Source organism: Alosa alosa, chromosome 21 (genome assembly GCF_017589495.1).
Source record: "Alosa alosa isolate M-15738 ecotype Scorff River chromosome 21, AALO_Geno_1.1, whole genome shotgun sequence".
Taxonomy (NCBI): Eukaryota; Metazoa; Chordata; class Actinopteri; order Clupeiformes; family Clupeidae; genus Alosa; species Alosa alosa.
In genome coordinates this window covers 17,232,446-17,249,945 of record NC_063209.1, presented here as the reverse complement: position 1 = coordinate 17,249,945, position 17,500 = coordinate 17,232,446, and the positions used below count along the sequence as shown (strand labels likewise).

At 44.7% G+C, this 17,500-nt stretch overlaps 2 protein-coding genes across 4 annotated transcripts in view; one reads left to right on the top strand and one right to left on the bottom strand.

The window, feature by feature from the left end:
* The window catches only part of si:dkey-172h23.2 (uncharacterized protein LOC393772 homolog), a 50,258-nt gene extending 46,758 nt beyond the window's left edge, over positions 1 to 3,500 (bottom strand). Inside the window, exon 1 of the mRNA XM_048232182.1 lies at positions 3,299 to 3,500. The gene's annotated coding sequence lies outside the window, so the exon portion shown is untranslated. The remainder of the gene's footprint in view (positions 1 to 3,298) is intronic.
* A 1,022-nt stretch (positions 3,501 to 4,522) lies between these two features.
* sv2ba (synaptic vesicle glycoprotein 2Ba) overlaps positions 4,523 to 17,500 on the top strand; it is a 24,571-nt gene continuing 11,593 nt past the window's right edge. The window contains exons 1-5 of one of the 3 annotated variants that reach the window (XM_048232264.1): positions 4,523 to 4,725; positions 5,321 to 5,463; positions 6,801 to 6,963; positions 8,573 to 8,622; positions 14,115 to 14,869. In XM_048232264.1, the coding sequence (XP_048088221.1) occupies positions 14,398 to 14,869 (472 nt within the window). In that variant the 5' untranslated portion in view covers positions 4,523 to 4,725; positions 5,321 to 5,463; positions 6,801 to 6,963; positions 8,573 to 8,622; positions 14,115 to 14,397. Of the gene's footprint in view, positions 4,726 to 5,320; positions 5,464 to 6,800; positions 6,964 to 8,471; positions 8,623 to 14,114; positions 14,870 to 17,500 lie in introns of those variants that run through there. The other 2 variants (XM_048232266.1, XM_048232263.1) reach the window with 2 other exon arrangements.

Sequence of the window (17,500 nt, the reverse complement as noted above, 5' to 3'; positions counted from 1 at the left end):
ACTAAACATAAGTCACACCTTAAATGTCTCAAAATTACGTCATCCACAAATCCACAAATGCGATCCACAAATGCAGAATCCAACGCCTCCCACACAAAAGCCAAACACATTTATTTACAAATGTCAAAAATATATTTACAAATACACATATATTTGTACAAATGACTTTCTGTATTTGTATGTCACATTTGTATATTTGTATATTTATATTTGTGTATTTACGTATATTTGTGCATATCTTTTAGAGACAATTCTATACCATATCAATGATATAATGCTAGCTTGCTTTCCCCTAAAAAGTAGCGTGATGCAGAGAAATTTCTCTTTATGATGATACGCTGCTTGTACGTATATGTTCACTACAGCCTACAGAATACAACACACACAACAGCCTTCACTACAGCCTTCAGAAACCAACACACACACACACACACAACAGTGTGTTCACTACAGCCTGCAGAATACAACACACACAGTGCTCTGACAACTACAGCCTTCAGAACACAACAGAACAGTCACAAGTCCCTGAAGAACACGAGGCAGCAATCCAAACACTGATTCTCACTGACTGTACTCCAGCCCCCGGCTCTCCAGAAAACAAACACAACATAATAGAACCCAACGACCCAGCCACCAGGTCCTGCAGAACACAACACAATATAACCCAACGACCCAGCCACCAGGTCCTGCAGAACACAACACAATATAACCCAACGACCCAGCCCTCAGGTCCTGCAGAACACAACACAATATAACCCAACAACCCAGCCACCAGGTCCTGCAGACCACAACACAATATAACCCAACAACCCAGCCACCAGGTCCTGCAGAACACAACGTAGCAGTCTGGTTACACTAGTCCTTCTGGACCAGCACAGAATGACACACAACACAACACAACACAACACAACAGCAACAACAGCTAAACACAATAATCCACAAAACTGTCCACCGACTGGTCACTTCAGCATTGCTAAGCTATTGTCACCTTGTCACTGGCAATTCTGAACCCCACATGTGAAAGAAAGTTCACGAATCACTAACAAAATTATTTGGTTGGGATGTGTTATTAGGAGTCAGCAGGTATAAAGTGTGTGTGTGTGTTGATAAACAGCCTTAATCCCCCATGGCACAACACAGAAAAAGAGCAAACCTAACAGATACAAGATAACAGTGAGTGGGGAACTGAAACTCACTGTCGTTTTTTTTTTACAAGTAATGGTATCATCAAGAGGTTTTTTTTGGCTGACAAAAGCTTTTTTTCTGGTCATCATACCACTAACACTTACACTTCTTCCAACATTTCATCTAACTCATCAATCACTTCTTCTGCATACAGCCATCTGATTTGGTTCAGTGTTTGTTATTTAAAGTACATGATACTCAGCCAATGGCACTCATGTGGAGTCTGCCTGAAGCGTTTCCAATCAGATGCAATTCTATGCAGTTCATCCAATGAGGTGCCTTTCTATAAAATTTTCATTCAAGTTTTATGTTAATATTACAGATTTAGCTTGATACATTATAACTACTGCATTGTTATAATTCATAGATCCACATGTTGTAAATTCAGTTCCCTTTTGTCAGAGCGAGTTGACAAGAGTAAGGTTTGCGGATCCTAAACAAAAAGCCCATTGCTCTATCACAAAGCAAGGAGGTTATTACAGACCTTGCACGCACGGCTCCAGTGTTTCCAAAACACCTTTAATTACAGTGGGGAGCCGGCGTTCTGAAGGGACCAGAAGAGCACAGGCAGGCCTAATCATCAGGTGACGCAGGGCCCTCTCTGTCTGTCAGTCACCGTGAACATTGACTGGAGTCCCCATCAATTACCTTTAATCTACACACTCAAAAGGCCTCTATTTCCCATCCATTACCTTTAATCTATACACTCAATAGGCTACTACTCAACCATATATGGATTATTACAGTGAGGAATACACCCGCACGCAAGAGAAAAGTTGGTCTTTAGATGGTGTTTCTCCTACAGGTGTTCATAGTTGGTGTTGTGGTGCTGTGCTGTGTGCTGTTGCTCTGTTCTCCTACACTGTGTTCTGCTATGACATGAGTTTTGTGTTTTGTTATGCATTGGATGTAGTGTTATGGTGTGATTTTGTGCTGTTGTATGTCTGTGCAATCAGTGAGGCTATTGTGTTGTGTTGTGCCGTGTTGTGTTGTGTTGTGTTGTGTTGTGTTGTGCTGTGCTGTGCCGTGCCGTGTTGTGTTGTTCTGTGTTGTGTTGTACTGTGTTGTACTGTGCTGTGGACAACATACTGTACCAAGCCTCCGAGTTACATTATCACTCACAGTTTACACAACCTACACATGTGAATGTGCAAAAAATGGAAATGTGAACCAAGAACAAAGTCCACTCACTTCAGAATGCATTATTTTTCCCTTCAATCATTTTGTTAGTCATTATGTTTTCAACATTTGTGTAAATGATTACTTTATTTCTGCATAGTTTTGAAGACCTACATGGCTACATTTTGTATTTCTGCCAAGAAACCAATAAGTGCTAAACCTCTCTACCACAGAGATTTCAGGAAGTTTTGGTCAGCAAATGAATTAGGATAACAGCAAATTCTCCTCAAATTCTTTCCCATTTCAAACAAAAAGTATCATTGCTGGTGCTGTTGTTTTTGTTGTCGTTATACTGTTATAAGCTACTTTTTTCCATAGTATCCTTTTTCTGTACAATAAAAGAGATGCCTGAGTGAGGTAAATTGTTTAACCGTCAGAAAGGCTACGTGAACTGTTCATAAGTCATTTGATGAAACAGTGTAAGAAGCTGGAAATCTGCCACGGACTCTCTTGTATGCTTGTTTGTTCCGTTGACTGCTTGTTTGAGGAAACCACATTATTGGCAGACAAGGCCCCCCATTACAGTAGAGGGAGCAGGGCAACAGGACTGCTGACACACTGAAGTTAGTTGGACACAATAATGTGGGCTATTCAGCTGCGCAGAAATTCACACGCCACAACAGCCAGTAATGCGGTACACTGCATCTAGGTCCCCAGAGATGGCAAGGGCTGTCGATAAGCAGGCATGTAGGCTAGCAGTAAACAATCACCTAGCGATAAAGTTTTTGCAGAGTGTTGCACATTGTAGCCTATTTCTTTTTTTACTTGTAATTATGTTTGTAAAATCTGCCGCGGGTGCCATCAATGCGACATTAAGGTTAACATGACATCCTCTCTGATATCGTTACTTGACATTCTGTTACTTTAAGGCTATAGGCTATTTCGTCTCACTGTTTGAGTCGCGTTGAACTCCTTGTTCGTTGGCTCCCCTTACCTTGAACTTTGGAGCCCTCAAAGTGAGTGTTTCCTTTGAAACATATCCGTGGCGTTAATTCAGAACTTGACAGGGACCCTCTTCCATTCAGACACAATTGTTGAAAACAGTCGTATTCAGGTGCGCAACGGGATGGTTATGTCGAACCAATAATAACTTTGAATGGCCACCTCGGAGAATGCTCTCGATAACCTGCCGCGAAAGCGCGTCAGCTCGCTTCTGGTTTCTACAGGCAACCCTTGCGCGGTGGGCGGGAGCTATGGCTGCGGCTTCCCACAGAAGGTTGATGGCAGTTTAGAAAAGGGAGGGGGACAGAACATTTCTCAGCGGGCCTACCCCCAAAACGGCCAAATATGTTGGCCACAAGTTTCATCTAGGCGACAGGGAACACTCGCCTGTGTGACGCCTATGCGACTGTGTAAAAAGAAAATATGAACATAATGATCATAATCTCTTCTCCATTATCCTACATTTATTTAGCAATTTAATCAAATGTGGGGTGCAGAAGTAGAGATGGGCCGAGAGTGGATAGCCTACTCTGAAACTAAACATTCAAATGTTGCATATTTATTTGTAAGTTTACAAATTAAATAGTCTTTCAATGAATGTAGCCTAGGCTACCAGCCGACACAAAGGCCTTTGATGTAGGGGCTACCTCACTTTGGCGGTAGGCTATACAGAACTCTAGTGGCGAATGAGAGGAGTGCGGGTAGCCAGGCAACAGCAGGTGGAGGACCGTTTTATGATTAGATTCTAGGCCTAGCCTACATGTGAACTGTCGACGTAATGGCACATGATTGAATTGTTGCCATTGCGACCTACATTTTAGGAGATAACATTATACCTAGGCCTAGTTATTTTAAGTCAACAGTTTATTTTCTATTTTTAAGATATTCATATCTGTAAATTCTTTGAAATGCTCAGTCCAAATAATATATCAGGTTTTTGTTTGTTTGCTGTTTTGCTGGTGTTGATTTTTAATTTCTTCTAAGCAGATTCAAAGGCTCTGGCAAACGCATGAAGGACTGTTTTTTTCGGTCTCTCGTTCTGGAATTAGATAAATAGGAAGCGAGAGAGAAAAGAGGCTGTGCACTCTGTCACGCTGAGCAGCACTTGAACACGTTTGCCACCGCAGTAGGAGGGGGGGACGTGCGGGGAATCCTAACGTTAGGCCCGGGGCTCGGCCGCGGCACTCCGCTGCCAAGCCAGAGAGACAGGAAACAAGCATGGCACAAAAGAGGACATTGCAGTCTTTGTCCCGTAACAACAGCCGTTTTGTAAGTTGAAGCACTTGCGTCGAGAAAAAGTCTTCTAAAGGGAAGGGGGTGTAGCCACTGGCAAACAGAACTGGCACTGATCAAAGAGGGAGACAGAAGCAGTTGGCAGTTGTGCGCAAAAAGAAAGAGAGGTGACTTTTTCATGTTGAGGTGAGTTATGAGGACTTGGAGGATGTCGTTTTCCACATGATGAACTTATGGTAGGCTAGGCTATTTGAGCTGTTGTTTAGGCTATGTCATCATTATAAAAACAGACCTGTTTAATCAAAACAATCAAAGGGGGAAACTAATAATGCAGTAAAAAAAAACCGACATGCATCTAACATGGACCTGTAGCTCTGTCCGCTACATTAATCCAACACTAGATGGCGCGGTTCTTCTATTTACAGGGCAGTAGTCATTACACGGAACCTGATAAAGACATGAGCGATGTGTACGATAGGCCTATGTCTAAGATGGCTGTTTTAGTGCTGTTTCGCAGCCGATATTGTGAGTTCCATGTACACTGACGGGATCTTATTCAAAATGGAAAATATGTTGGCCAATTTTCCCAAAGTATTCCCTAGATGCAAAATGGCAAAACAGTATACAATTTTCCATTGTTTCTGACTTTAGTTATCATAGTCCAGAAACTTTGTATTAATATAGCAGACAGGTGTGACACCTAAGATGTTTTGTTCTTGTAATTTATGTTCACACTTCCCCCTTATTAAATAAAAACATAACTTCAGCACCCATTGCATAGGTTGTAGTGAGGGAGTGAGCAAGGGGAAAGGGGAGTTCCCCTCCTGGTCGACATTCAGCAGGCCTGCTATCCATCTTTAAAGGTCCCGTAAATAGCAGCGCTGCAGGGACAGGAGAAGGGGGGATAAGGAGACGCCTAATCAGGTAAGAGGAAACGCAGTCAGAGAGGTTATAGAGTTGAACAGAGGAGATAAACCACCAACCTAAACCACTCATCAGTTGGGTGATAGAGTCGAACAGAGGAGATAACCTAACCCACTCGTCAATAAGAGAGGGTGAACATGTGGAAGAGATGAAATAACCCAACCCACTTGTCAGTTAGCTGCTGCACTGTCAACTGCACTGGGATCAGTCTCTCACACAGTCCTGTCATTGTTCCTGTCCTGTATATGTGAATATTTGTGTGTGTGTGTGTGTAGACATATATGAAAGAGTCATACACAAGGGCTCTCTGTCAGATGAAAGAAGTTAAGGAATATGTATTTATAGCACATAAAAAACATTTACTGTAGTAGAAGCAGAATATACATGTTAACTTAAAGATGTAAGCACAACAGTAAAAGGAAAATAAAATGCAGAAAATGAGAGGAGGCATCATTTGAAGTATAGAATTAGACACAGAGTCTTTGTTGTTCTGTGGTGTGCTGCATGTCTGCATGTTTACTGTCAGTTGTGTTTAGACAGACAAAGGCTCCCCAACCTTCACACACACATACACACACACTCCCCACCCCACCCTGTCCAGGAGAAAATCTGTTGAGGGGGATTTGACGAGGTCAGAGAGGTCCTCCACACACACACACACAAACACACACACACACACACCTCTGCATCCTCTTCCATCCGTTCCCCATTCACACAATCCCATAGGATTACACTTGACGGCTCCTGCTTTTCATTACTGCTGTAGACTACCCTCCCCTCAGGCAGGAAAGTCTGTTTCTACATGAAGTCATTCAGCTACAAGACTAAAGTAACTAACCCACACATAAGACAATCACAGATCTATCTGAATTGTGTAATCCACTCTTATTTATGATGAATCTCTACTTCACTATCAAACTTTTCTCATACATGCAGGCACCATAAAAAGACCAAAGTGAACATCATAGATGAAGAGCAGATACAAGCATTTCCAAGACATTTACATTTATTCATTTAGCAGACGCTTTTATCCAAAGTGACTTATGTCAATTACATTACAAGGGCCATTCTCTCCAGAGCAACTCAGGGTTTAATGCCTTGCTCAAGAGCACAACGGTCGAAGCTGGGAATTGAACCCACATTTTTTTTTCAGGCTACTGCAAGCTAGCCAAGCTCCTTAGCCACTATGCTACCACCGCCCAACATCACAAATATAGTAGCCTACATAGAGTGGAAAGTACTGTGTAAAAAACAGTAGCTAAAACTGTATTTGCCAATCTTTTAGAAACATCTCTACAACTTCCTTCACTCAATGTTCCCTTGGACTTCTCATACAGATATCCCTGTCACTATGGCAGCACCTGTCAATCACTCTCCTCGGCGGCCCATCTCCAGCTCTGTGTTGTGCAGTCGTGCGATTCCCCCACCGGAGACGATAATCCCTCGGGGACAGAGGACGCGCTGACAGGAAATGAAGGGCAGGGGAGTGAGGAACCACAGGTATACACGAAATAGGGAAACCAGGAAGTTCGTCTCTGTGATGGAGGTTTAAATATTGGCAGGGCCGCTTATTTCAAGCTAACATTCTCTTTGCTCTGGCTGAAGAGTTAATTAATACTGGATGAACGTTGTTTTCACTGATTTTTTACTCAATGTCAAATGACTATTTTAACAGGAAATTTACACTATATAAAGTAACAACATCACAATAAATATTCAACAAAAATGGTTTAGGGAGTGCATGGATGTCATACAGCTGATAACATGGTCTCCTCACTGTCCCAATCAACTTCCATTACTGCCTTCAGTAAACCCAAACATTCACTTTAATATGTCAAACATGACCAGTGATTGATCAACCGATGTGATGGACACTGGAGATGACCAATGGCTTATGGATGGATGTGATGTACACAACAGATGATCACTGGTTGGTGAAGGGGGTGGGTTTAAAAAAGAGGGGAGGGGCATAGTAAATAGACATAGAACATTTGATCTAAATTTAGCCAATGGCTCCTCTCTGGGCGGAGCTAATCCGCTTTGCTCCAGAATTATCTGGCCTTGGGATTAAGCAGAGATTTACCCCTGTGCAAGACATCTACTCTCTACAATGATGTCCCACAGCGGGACAAACCAACTCTGCCGGGGGGGAGGGGGGACGACGACGACGGTCGAGGGGAGATCTGCCCAGGATTTTATCACTCATATCTCATGAGCTTTTGTAACAACGACATATACACTGTAGATTACCTTAAAGGCATCCCATCTCAAGTGTCAGAGGGCTATTTTGTGATATGAGTAGGGTGTCCGTGAGTGCATACTGTATAGAAGTGACTCATTAGATAGAGAGTGGCCAGTGGATTAAGGAAGCTGTTAGTTGAGACTGGCTTTCACAGCTAGCGAAATTAGCCTTTTTACTGGGGGAAACAAGCAGGGCTGAGTAATGTGTGTGAGAGAGACTAAACATTCTCTGTAATAATGTCTGACAATTGATGTTTTTTATTTGTTTTTGTAATGTACAATTACTGAGTATGCTTGTGCTTTTCAGTCCATTTGAATGGACTGATGCAAGATCTTGCTTTAATAATACAGTAGGGAGCAAGAAAATGGACACAGAGAGCAGCACATTCAGTATATGTGGGCCCAAGAGCAGTCACTCAACACTCAAACATGGATCAATTCAACATGGACAAAAACAAAAGCATAAAACAACACTCATCATACTCATCTCAACAGACTCTCCCCCCACCTACACCCACACACACCCCACTGGGTATTTCCTGTTCCGGTAGCCGGTGTGTGTGTGTGTGTATTTGTGTGTGTGTGTGTGTGTGTGTGTGCATGCGTGTGTGTGTGTATTTGTATGTGTGTGTGTGTGTGTGTGTGTGTGAGTGTAAGCTGGCCTGGACTCTACCACTAGGCCAGAGAGTATCCAGGCATGGGGGGAGTCAGCTGGGGATGAGATGAGGGATCGTGAGGTCGCCCGGTAATCCTGTGGCGTGCCGAGTCGACCGCTGCTAAGGTGACATGTAGGGCTTGCCTTCTGAAACTACCTTTACGTGGATCTCTGTCTCTCCCCCGACCGTTTCGTGTTCTCCTCCATTTTTAGCAAAAACTCTGCTCGCTCGCCAGCTTGTGCCAGGGGGAATGCAAGATCTGGTAAGTGCACTTTCTATACTCATTCATGTGTTGGTTTAAAGATGCCATTTTAAAAGTGCTCCGTGGGTATTTTTATGAGGTGTGTAAAGTCTCCTATAAACAAAAAAAAACATGGTATAAGTATTTTTGATGGTTACATTTCCACATCTTGACAGTCAATTATGGCTTCATATTGTTAATAGTTTGCACTGACTTAATCTAAAGTAAAGTTTAGGAATAACTTATATATACAACCACTTTTACTTTTATGACGTTCTCTGGAAAATAAAGTTCCCAGTATTTGTTCCTAGGTATGTCACGGAAGGTAATTTTTAGATTTTTAATTTCTTGTTAACATTCTTTGTCCTCTTCCATGAGAATGACAACAGGTAGCAACTCACATCTTAGTTCTTAGTGTTTGTCTGTGGACGCAGGTTTGTCTGTTATCTTTTATTGACTGAGACAAGAGCAGCACTTTTGTTGTAAGTCACACGGCTGGTATAGCAGCTGACCGGTTCTTTTGAAAAGAGTCAAACCTCGGTGTGTCCAGCCTCTCACGGGCACTTGCCTCCTGTCCTGCTAGACCTTTCCAAGGTCACCCAGAGGGGGAGGGGATTAAACGACCACGGCGGCCTCGGCCCCTCTCTGGGCACCTGGGTAAACACCGATCTAGGGTGGCATCGAGCGCAGCCATCGTGGGTGGGTGGGCAGCCCATTCTGAGGAGGGTTCGATACCAACGTGCCCTTCAACGATGCCCTACATCAATTGGCCTTTTCCCTATGACATCATTCAGGCCCTGTCCAATACTGCGTGCTCTGTCTCCCATCAACAGGGAAGTGAAATGATAACAGTGACGTCATATTTTTACCATCCTTGAGCATTTCATTGTCCCTTGGTTGATTGATTGGTTGGTTGAATTGATTCCTGATGAGAAAAAAAAGCAATGTTTCTCATACCTCATACCTTGTCAGCCTGTTTTTAACCCGCCACTTCTGCATTGCTCAGTATGTGTGGAAAAATGTGCAATGCAAGATATAATTGTGTGTGACCAATTTTGTCAGCAAAAAGAACCGTTGCATTTATTATTAAAAAATAAATAAATTGGTGCTCAGCAACACACTTTCTGTACATTTGCCAGCATGCCATGCATATAAATTCAGCTCACTGTAGTAATGTCACATGTGTCACACATTACTTTTTTTGTTGTTGACCAAAGCTTTATTAGTTATCGCATAATTTACTCTGCCAGGTCCTCTTTTTAATTCAGGCTGTTTTGAGAAGCAAAATTATCAGACAAGCCAAGGACAGAGCTGAAGTTACGTAATCCCCAGCTGGTGTGGTGGACAGGAAGAGAGGAATACAGAATAGGAGAGAGAGAGAGAGAGAGAGGGAGAGAGGGAGGCAGACATGGCATATTTATGTGTGAGTGACAGAATGGTTTGAAAAAAGAAGATTAAAGCTAAAGCCATTAGTCTGTATCAAGAGAATCCTCATTTTCACAGAAACCTTTAAAATCTACAGGAAATTTGCTTGCGTTGGGTCAAAAGGCCTTCTCATAGGCCTCATCATAAACACTCAGAGAGGCATAAAGAGAAGGGAACATGTATAATTCCTGCTGATTCCTGCCTATTTCCCTGACTCATGTGATATATACATATGCCTAGAAATCTCATATTTGTTTACACTAAATGAGAGTGTAACTTTATTGGCCTTTAATCATATTTGCAGTGTTTGATCCTTCTCAACTCAGCCTCAGTCCTGACACATCTCTCGCCTAAATGCAGCCTGAATTGAGACATCATATCTGCGATCTCTCAGTCACTTTAGTTTCGCCAAATCCCCATTAAACGGTCAGACGAGTCACCGTCACCGGTAGCAACGCCTCGCGCCGTGTCGTCTGCGCCGTGCAGCGCTGCTGAAGTGAGAGTAAGATCTTAAGCTGATTAGTGCGTTTCGACCGCACATTTTCTCCACAAACCTACCCAATTAACCTCCCTGGATAAACCGAGCGGCCGATCAATACAGGTGATTGGTAAGGCCCAGATGGTGCCATTATGATTGTGTACGTTTTGACACACAATGGCCTCGTCTGTCTCCACTGTTAGCAGACAAACCTCGTCTCACACTATTGTCCTAGCCATTTCAACATAAATCTGAAGTCTGCATATTTTTCTTCACATTCAAGCTGCGTTATGAAGTGATATGTGACGGCATATGGAAAGTAATTACTCCATATTTTTAAGATGGATTAAACTGCAGCTCTTATCTGCATTGATTGATAGCAGGCCACTGGAAACCTTTCTCAAAAGCTTTTTTACAAAGCATTAGTCGGCTGAAATGTCTGTCTGACTGTCAGCCCAGTCTGGCTGGCTAGTTGGAATGGGATGGCTATCCTCAAATGCCCGTCTAACAGCCTGCCGACCCCATGGAACATGTTCGCCCCTTCCTGTGTACCAAATGGAGAATGCCAAACTGCCATTAACCCCATCTGTGCTGCCATGACGATCAGGTTAACAGGGTAGAGCCAATGCCATGGCATGAGTGATGTGATGAACACTGAGGTTCCCCTGCAGAGTTTTTCATGTTTCTTTTTCTATAATGCAGTGATGCCATGTTGCATGTTTTCCCAAGAAAGATTTTTCAGACGCAGTTGAGTTGTCACAGAAAACATTCTGACTTACTTTGGCATTGAAATGTCCCATTGAACCCTTTGACACACACACATACACATGAAACAATTTATGATTCAGTTATGAACACCATATTTGGTGACCAATGTTAAAGGCCCCTGAAAAAACACTGAATTCTTTCAGCAGTGTTTACAGTCCTCATAAGCGATTTCTGTTTCTCTTTCTCTTGCCCCTTGCTCTCTCTTTCTCTCTCTCTCTCTCTCTCTCTCCCCTCCCTATATCTCTCTCTATATATATATATATATATATATATATATATATATATATGTAAGCCCCTCCTCTCTCTCTCTCTCTCTCTCTCTCTCTCTCTCTCTCTCTCTCTCTCTCTCCCCCCCTCCTCTCTCTCTCTCTCTCTCTCTCTCTCTCTCTCTCTCTCTCTCCCCCCCTCCTCTCTCTCTCTCTCTCTCTCTCTCTCTCTCTCTCTCTCTCCTCTCTCTCTCTCTCTCTCTCTACACCTCTCTCTCTCTCTCTCTCTCTCTCTCTCTCTCTCTCTCTCTCTCTCTCTCTCTCTCTCTCTCTCTTTTCTTGCTCCCCCTGGCTCTCCTCGGCTGTGGATGTGGAATCTGTGCAAGCCTAATAATGCGAGCTATGTGCTGTTCTCCAGACTAAATTTGCCAGGCCTGGGAATGCACCCTGTGTGTGCTTCCCACTGCCCTTCTCCGAGTTTGCGCCTCAAACACACTCGGTAGCTGTGGTGATGAGGTGGTGTGTGTGTGTGTGTGTGTGTGTGTGTGTGTGTGTGTGAATGTCAGTGTGTGAATATGAATGTGTGATTATGTGTGTGTGTGTGTTTGTGTGTGTGTGTGTGTGTGTGTGTGTGTGTGTGTGTGTGTGTGTGTGTGTGTGTTGTGTGTGTGTGTGTGTGTGTGTGTGTGTGTGTGTGTTTGGTGAGTGGGGGTTGGGTCTGGGCACTGAGGGCTGGGGAAACCCCAAGAACAGGCTCTACTGTTCACCAAACTCAACCACACATCAAAATGGCATCCTCCAACAGCATCAGAGCTATATTAGGCAGTGCCACGGGAAAGAGAGAGAGAGAGAGGGGACTGCCAGATTATCTTCTCAGAACTGCCTGAGGTGGGGAGCAGATTTCAGGTTAAACTACAATTAACAAAACACCACAACAACAGCTCAATAACACATTAAACAAAAACAATAATTAATTCAATCAATAATTAATTAATAATTCTATAAATACTGATTGACTGTTTCCGGGTTGTCTGGGTAAGTTGCTTCGGACTGGAGGGGGAAAGAAAGTTCTCTTAGGGCCTCAGGATGGGCTCTTGTTGCCTGTAGTGCGCATGGGGATGGACATGTACACCAATAAACGTAGAAGCTGAAAATCTACACAACTTTAGAAGAAGATCAGAAAGGCTGTGTGTAAGAAGTGGCTTGAGTTTGCTTTGGAGCTGGAACTGATCCAAGACTGATGAAGTACAAACATACTCACAAAGAGCTACTGAGCTAATCAGATACTGTGTGTGTGTGTGTGTGGGGGGGGGGGGGGGGTTGTCTGTCTGTCTGTTTGTCTCTGTGTGTGTGTGGGCATTGGTATATGTGTGTGTGTGCATGTAAGTATGTATATACTGTATTTGTTGGTATTTATGCATGTACAGCATGTGTGTGTCTGTGTATGGGGTTGTGTGCATGTGTGTCCCCGTGTATGGGGTTGTGTGCATGTGTGTTCATGTGTGTATGACCGTGTATGGGGTTGTGTGCATGTGTGTCCCTGTGTATGGGGTTGTGTGCATGTGTGTCCCCGTGTATGGGGTTGTGTGCATGTGTGTTCATGTGTGTATGACCGTGTATGGGGTTGTGTGCATGTGTGTCCCTGTGTATGGGGTTGTGTGCATGTGTGTGTCTGTGTATAGGGTTGTGTGCATGTGTGTTCATGTGTGTGTGACTGTGTATGGGGTTGTGTGCATGTGTGTGTGTCTGTGTATGGGGTTGTGTGCATGTTTGTCCCCGTGTATGGGGATGTGTGCATGTGTGTTCAGCATGTGTGTCCCCGTGTATGGGGTTGTGTGCATTTGTGTTCATGTGTGTGTCTGTGTATGGGGTTGTGTGCATGTGTGTGTGTCTGTGTATGGGGTTGTGTGCATGTTTGTCCCCGTGTATGGGGTTGTGTGCATGTGTGTCCCCGTGTATCTGGTTGCGTGCATGTGTGTTCAGCATGTGTGTCCCCGTGTATGGGGTTGTGTGCATGTGTGTCCCCGTGTATGGGGTTGTGTGCATGTGTGTGTCTGTGTATCTGGTTGCGTGCATGTGTGTTCAGCATGTGTGTGACCGTGTATGCGTGGTGTGCATGTGTGTTCAGCATGTGTGTGACCGTGTAGGCGTGGTGTGCATGTGTGAGGAAAGAAAAAAAAGAGAGCCAGTCTAGTAGTGTAAACGGGACGCACAGTTCCTGGAAAGCAGCCATCATGGTGTAGGAGTCTATTCAGTTACATAATGACCATGCAGATTGAGCGCTAACGGCATTATTATTATTATCATTATGCATTTTCAGCAGAGTTGTAGCCGGGGTTTGGGCCCAGCTATTGTGCACTGCTTTTCATATGATCCTCAGGGAATGAGAGAGAAATGAAGGGTGAATGGTGAATGTGCACGCTAGATGGAGCTGTGAATGTAAACAAAATTACTGATGTTTACACTGACACGTCTACCAGGCTGGGCTGAATTAATTACTGGGTGTTGACAGCTAGCTGGAACCTCTCCCAGACTAGGTGGAAGTTGATGATTCATCATATTTTGTTTCTTTTTAGAAAAAAAAAACTTTTTTTTCACCGGTTGTTATTTTTCAATTCCTCTGTTTCCTCTGTCAGGTTCAGAATGTGGCCTTGCACAAAAACGCACAAAGGACTGTGATAATCTGTGGTCACCCATGCTAGAACTTCATCTCAAGCAAGAAAAGCCACAGAAACGCATCAGCCTCAGCCTCTGAAAAGCACTGAGTGCCCACTGGAGCCTGTACCACCTGCCCGTGCCAGAGAGAGAGAGGAAGCAGAGGCCTGAGAGACTGTAGTGGATTATGCTGATAGAGTCTCGATCTTAGCGCCACTGTCTGTCCCCCCGCTTCTGACCTGGTCCTCCTGAGCTGAAGTCAACATGGACGACCCGTACCAGAACAACATGACCCAGCCGCAGGGCGAGGCCTACCCCAACTACGGCGAGGGCACGGGCCAGGCCGATGGCTACGGCTACCAGGCGGACTACCCGCAACAGGACGAGGACGCGCGCAGCGATGCCACCGAGGGCGCCGACGACGACGAGGCCATGTACGAGGGCGAGTACCAGGGCGTGCCGCACCCGGACGAGATCAAGGCGGCGCGGCGCGCGGCGAGGGCCGAGGCCCGGCGGAAGGCCAAGGAGGCGGAGCTGGAGGCCGAGGAGGAGCAGCTGCCCGAGCAGTACGAGACCATCATGGAGGAGTGCGGCCACGGGCGCTTCCAGTGGCAGCTCTTCACCGTGCTCGGCCTGGCGCTCATGTCTGACGGCGTCGAGTGCTTCGTGGTAGGCTTCGTGCTGCCCAGCGCCGAGAAGGATATGTGCCTATCCAACGCTGACAAGGGCATGCTGGGTAAGTGTGGCGCAAGATGCTAGCAGAGACGAGCCAAGGGGCTGGCTAATGTGGCACAAACAGAGATGCTGGATAAGTGTGGCACATAGGATATTAGCAGAGACAGAGGGCATGCTGGGTAAGCATGGCACACAGGAAGTTAGCAGAGACAGAGGGCACGCTGGGTAAGTGTGGCACACAGGAAGTTAGCATTGACAGAGGGCAGGCTGGGTAAGTGTGGCACACAGGAAGTTAGCAGAGACAGAGGGCATGCTGGGTTAGTGTGACACAGGAAGGTGGCAGGGTAGCAGAGACAGAGGGCATGCTGGGTAAGCGTGGCACACAGGATGTTAGCAGAGACAGAGGGCACACTGGGTAAGCTGACAGAGACAGAGGGCATGCTGGGTAAGCATGGCACACAGGATGTTAGCAGAGACAGAGAGCATGCTGGGTAAGCATGGCACACAGGATGTTAGCAGAGACAGAGGGCATGCTGGGTAAGTGTGACACACAGGAAGTTAGCAGAGACAGAGGGCATGCTGGGTAAGCATGGCACACAGGATGTTAGCAGAGACAGAGGGCATGCTGGGTAAGTGTGACACACAGGAAGTTAGCAGAGACAGAGGGCACACTGGGTAAGCTGGCAGAGACAGAGGGCATGCTGGGTAAGCATGGCACACAGGATGTTAGCAGAAACAGGGCACACAGGGTAAATGTGGCACAGGACATTACCCTAAAGAGGGGAAAGATCACAACATGCTTTACTGTACATCAGCAGAGATGTTCCATGACTAAAGCACTTTGATAGACTGTACCAAAGCACAAGTCAGTGAGGTAAATTAGATCCAAATGGAACACATATGTATATTGCTGTTACAGCCACCTGTTTAAATGTGCATGTAAAACAGCTCTGGGAATGATAAAGGAGTGCTGAATTAATAATTGATAATTAAAGTAAAAGCTGTTGTAGCTCATGTGTTGGGGTGGTAGCTATTTATTCCAGCTTGGAAGCTCTGGTTCTTTATTCTCAAAATGAGTTGTAATCTGTTGCCAAAAATAGTTACTCCTGAAATAAAGTAGATGTATCAGTAAATAAGTATTATATTTTTGGTGATCCCTCATAGCACTATGAAGAATATATTGCCAACTGAAAAAATATATTTAATTTCTGATAGCCAATAATCAACCGAAGGTATAAGGTCTATTGTTAGCAAAGTGACACTTATACATTACTGATAATATGTAACATTATACATTACTGATAATATGTAAATGTTAACAGTAAATGTCAATAACATATGCAAAACCTCAAACTGAAACTATAGCTATTTGACTGAAACGGAAGCCATTTTGACCACAGTCTGGCTTAGTTTGCATACATTTACCTCTGAAAAGTAAATAATATGAAATACACTCTGTTCAACACATTGGGAAGCAATAATAGGTAGGTAATGGTGATGGTGAGGTCTAGCAGAGAAAAAGCCAAAAGCAAACACTGTCCTTCTGTTTTCCTTCAGTCATTCTGCTGGAAACGATGTAGGCAAGATCACTGGGACTTACACTGGGCCAGTCTTGATTTAGATCTCACCAGATCGCCTCTCCGGCACCTGGCCTGTGCTGAATAGGGCTGAATTCAGTATCTCCTCTAAAGATTACCCTCTCATGACACATCTCTTAGCGTGTTACTCCTTTCTGTCATGGTGAATGGCCTGTGGTCAGTTGCAAGAAAGGACACTCACACATACATGCACACACACACACAAACACACACACGCACACACACACACACACTCCCTCACGCACACACTCATACTCACACACATAGACAATTGCACAAATGCAAATGTACACACATACTTGCATAGTCTACAAACAGACACAGACAGACAGACAGGGATGGATTACTGCACGGGCCTACCGGGCCCAGGCCCAGGGGCCCAAGGGGTCAGGGGGCCCTGAAGCCCAAGCCTTTGCATGGAATCATTGCCTCAGTATCAACAAATCAGGATGTAGGCTATGAATCTGATTAAATTTAGTATTGGCCATCCCCAAAATGCACCAGAATACAGGAAATCACATCAAACAAATGAAACATTTTCTGGGGGAGGGCCCCCAAACCCCTCCTCCCACATATACGACAATTAGTGGGGGGCCCTTAATACATCTGGGCCCAGGGGCCCGAAAGTTCATAATCCGCCCATGCAGACAGACAGACAGACAGACAGACACACACACACACACACACGCACACACGTACAAATAAGATGATGGTAAATGCAGACTCCGCCTCACACACCACCCCTCACACGTGCGGCCCTAATCATCTAATAGCCCTGCAGATTAGCTGTGTAGTAAAAGTGGAGGGTGGGACCAGGGCCTGTGCTGGGTGGGGATTGGCAGATTCCTCACGTGATTGACAGGATATGTGTGACACTGCACTGAAACTATCTGATTCCCCAACACACAGCTGCCAGTCTGTGCTGCTTTGGGTATAAGTGTCTGCTAACATCAGTCACATCCCACCACTCACTTTCCAACAAACTTCTTCACTCAGTCACAAACCATCTGCTGTTTGACATAACTTGAGCATTTCTAAACTTTGACATCATCATTCCTCAACTGTCTTTAGTAACCACATAGCTAAATACCCTA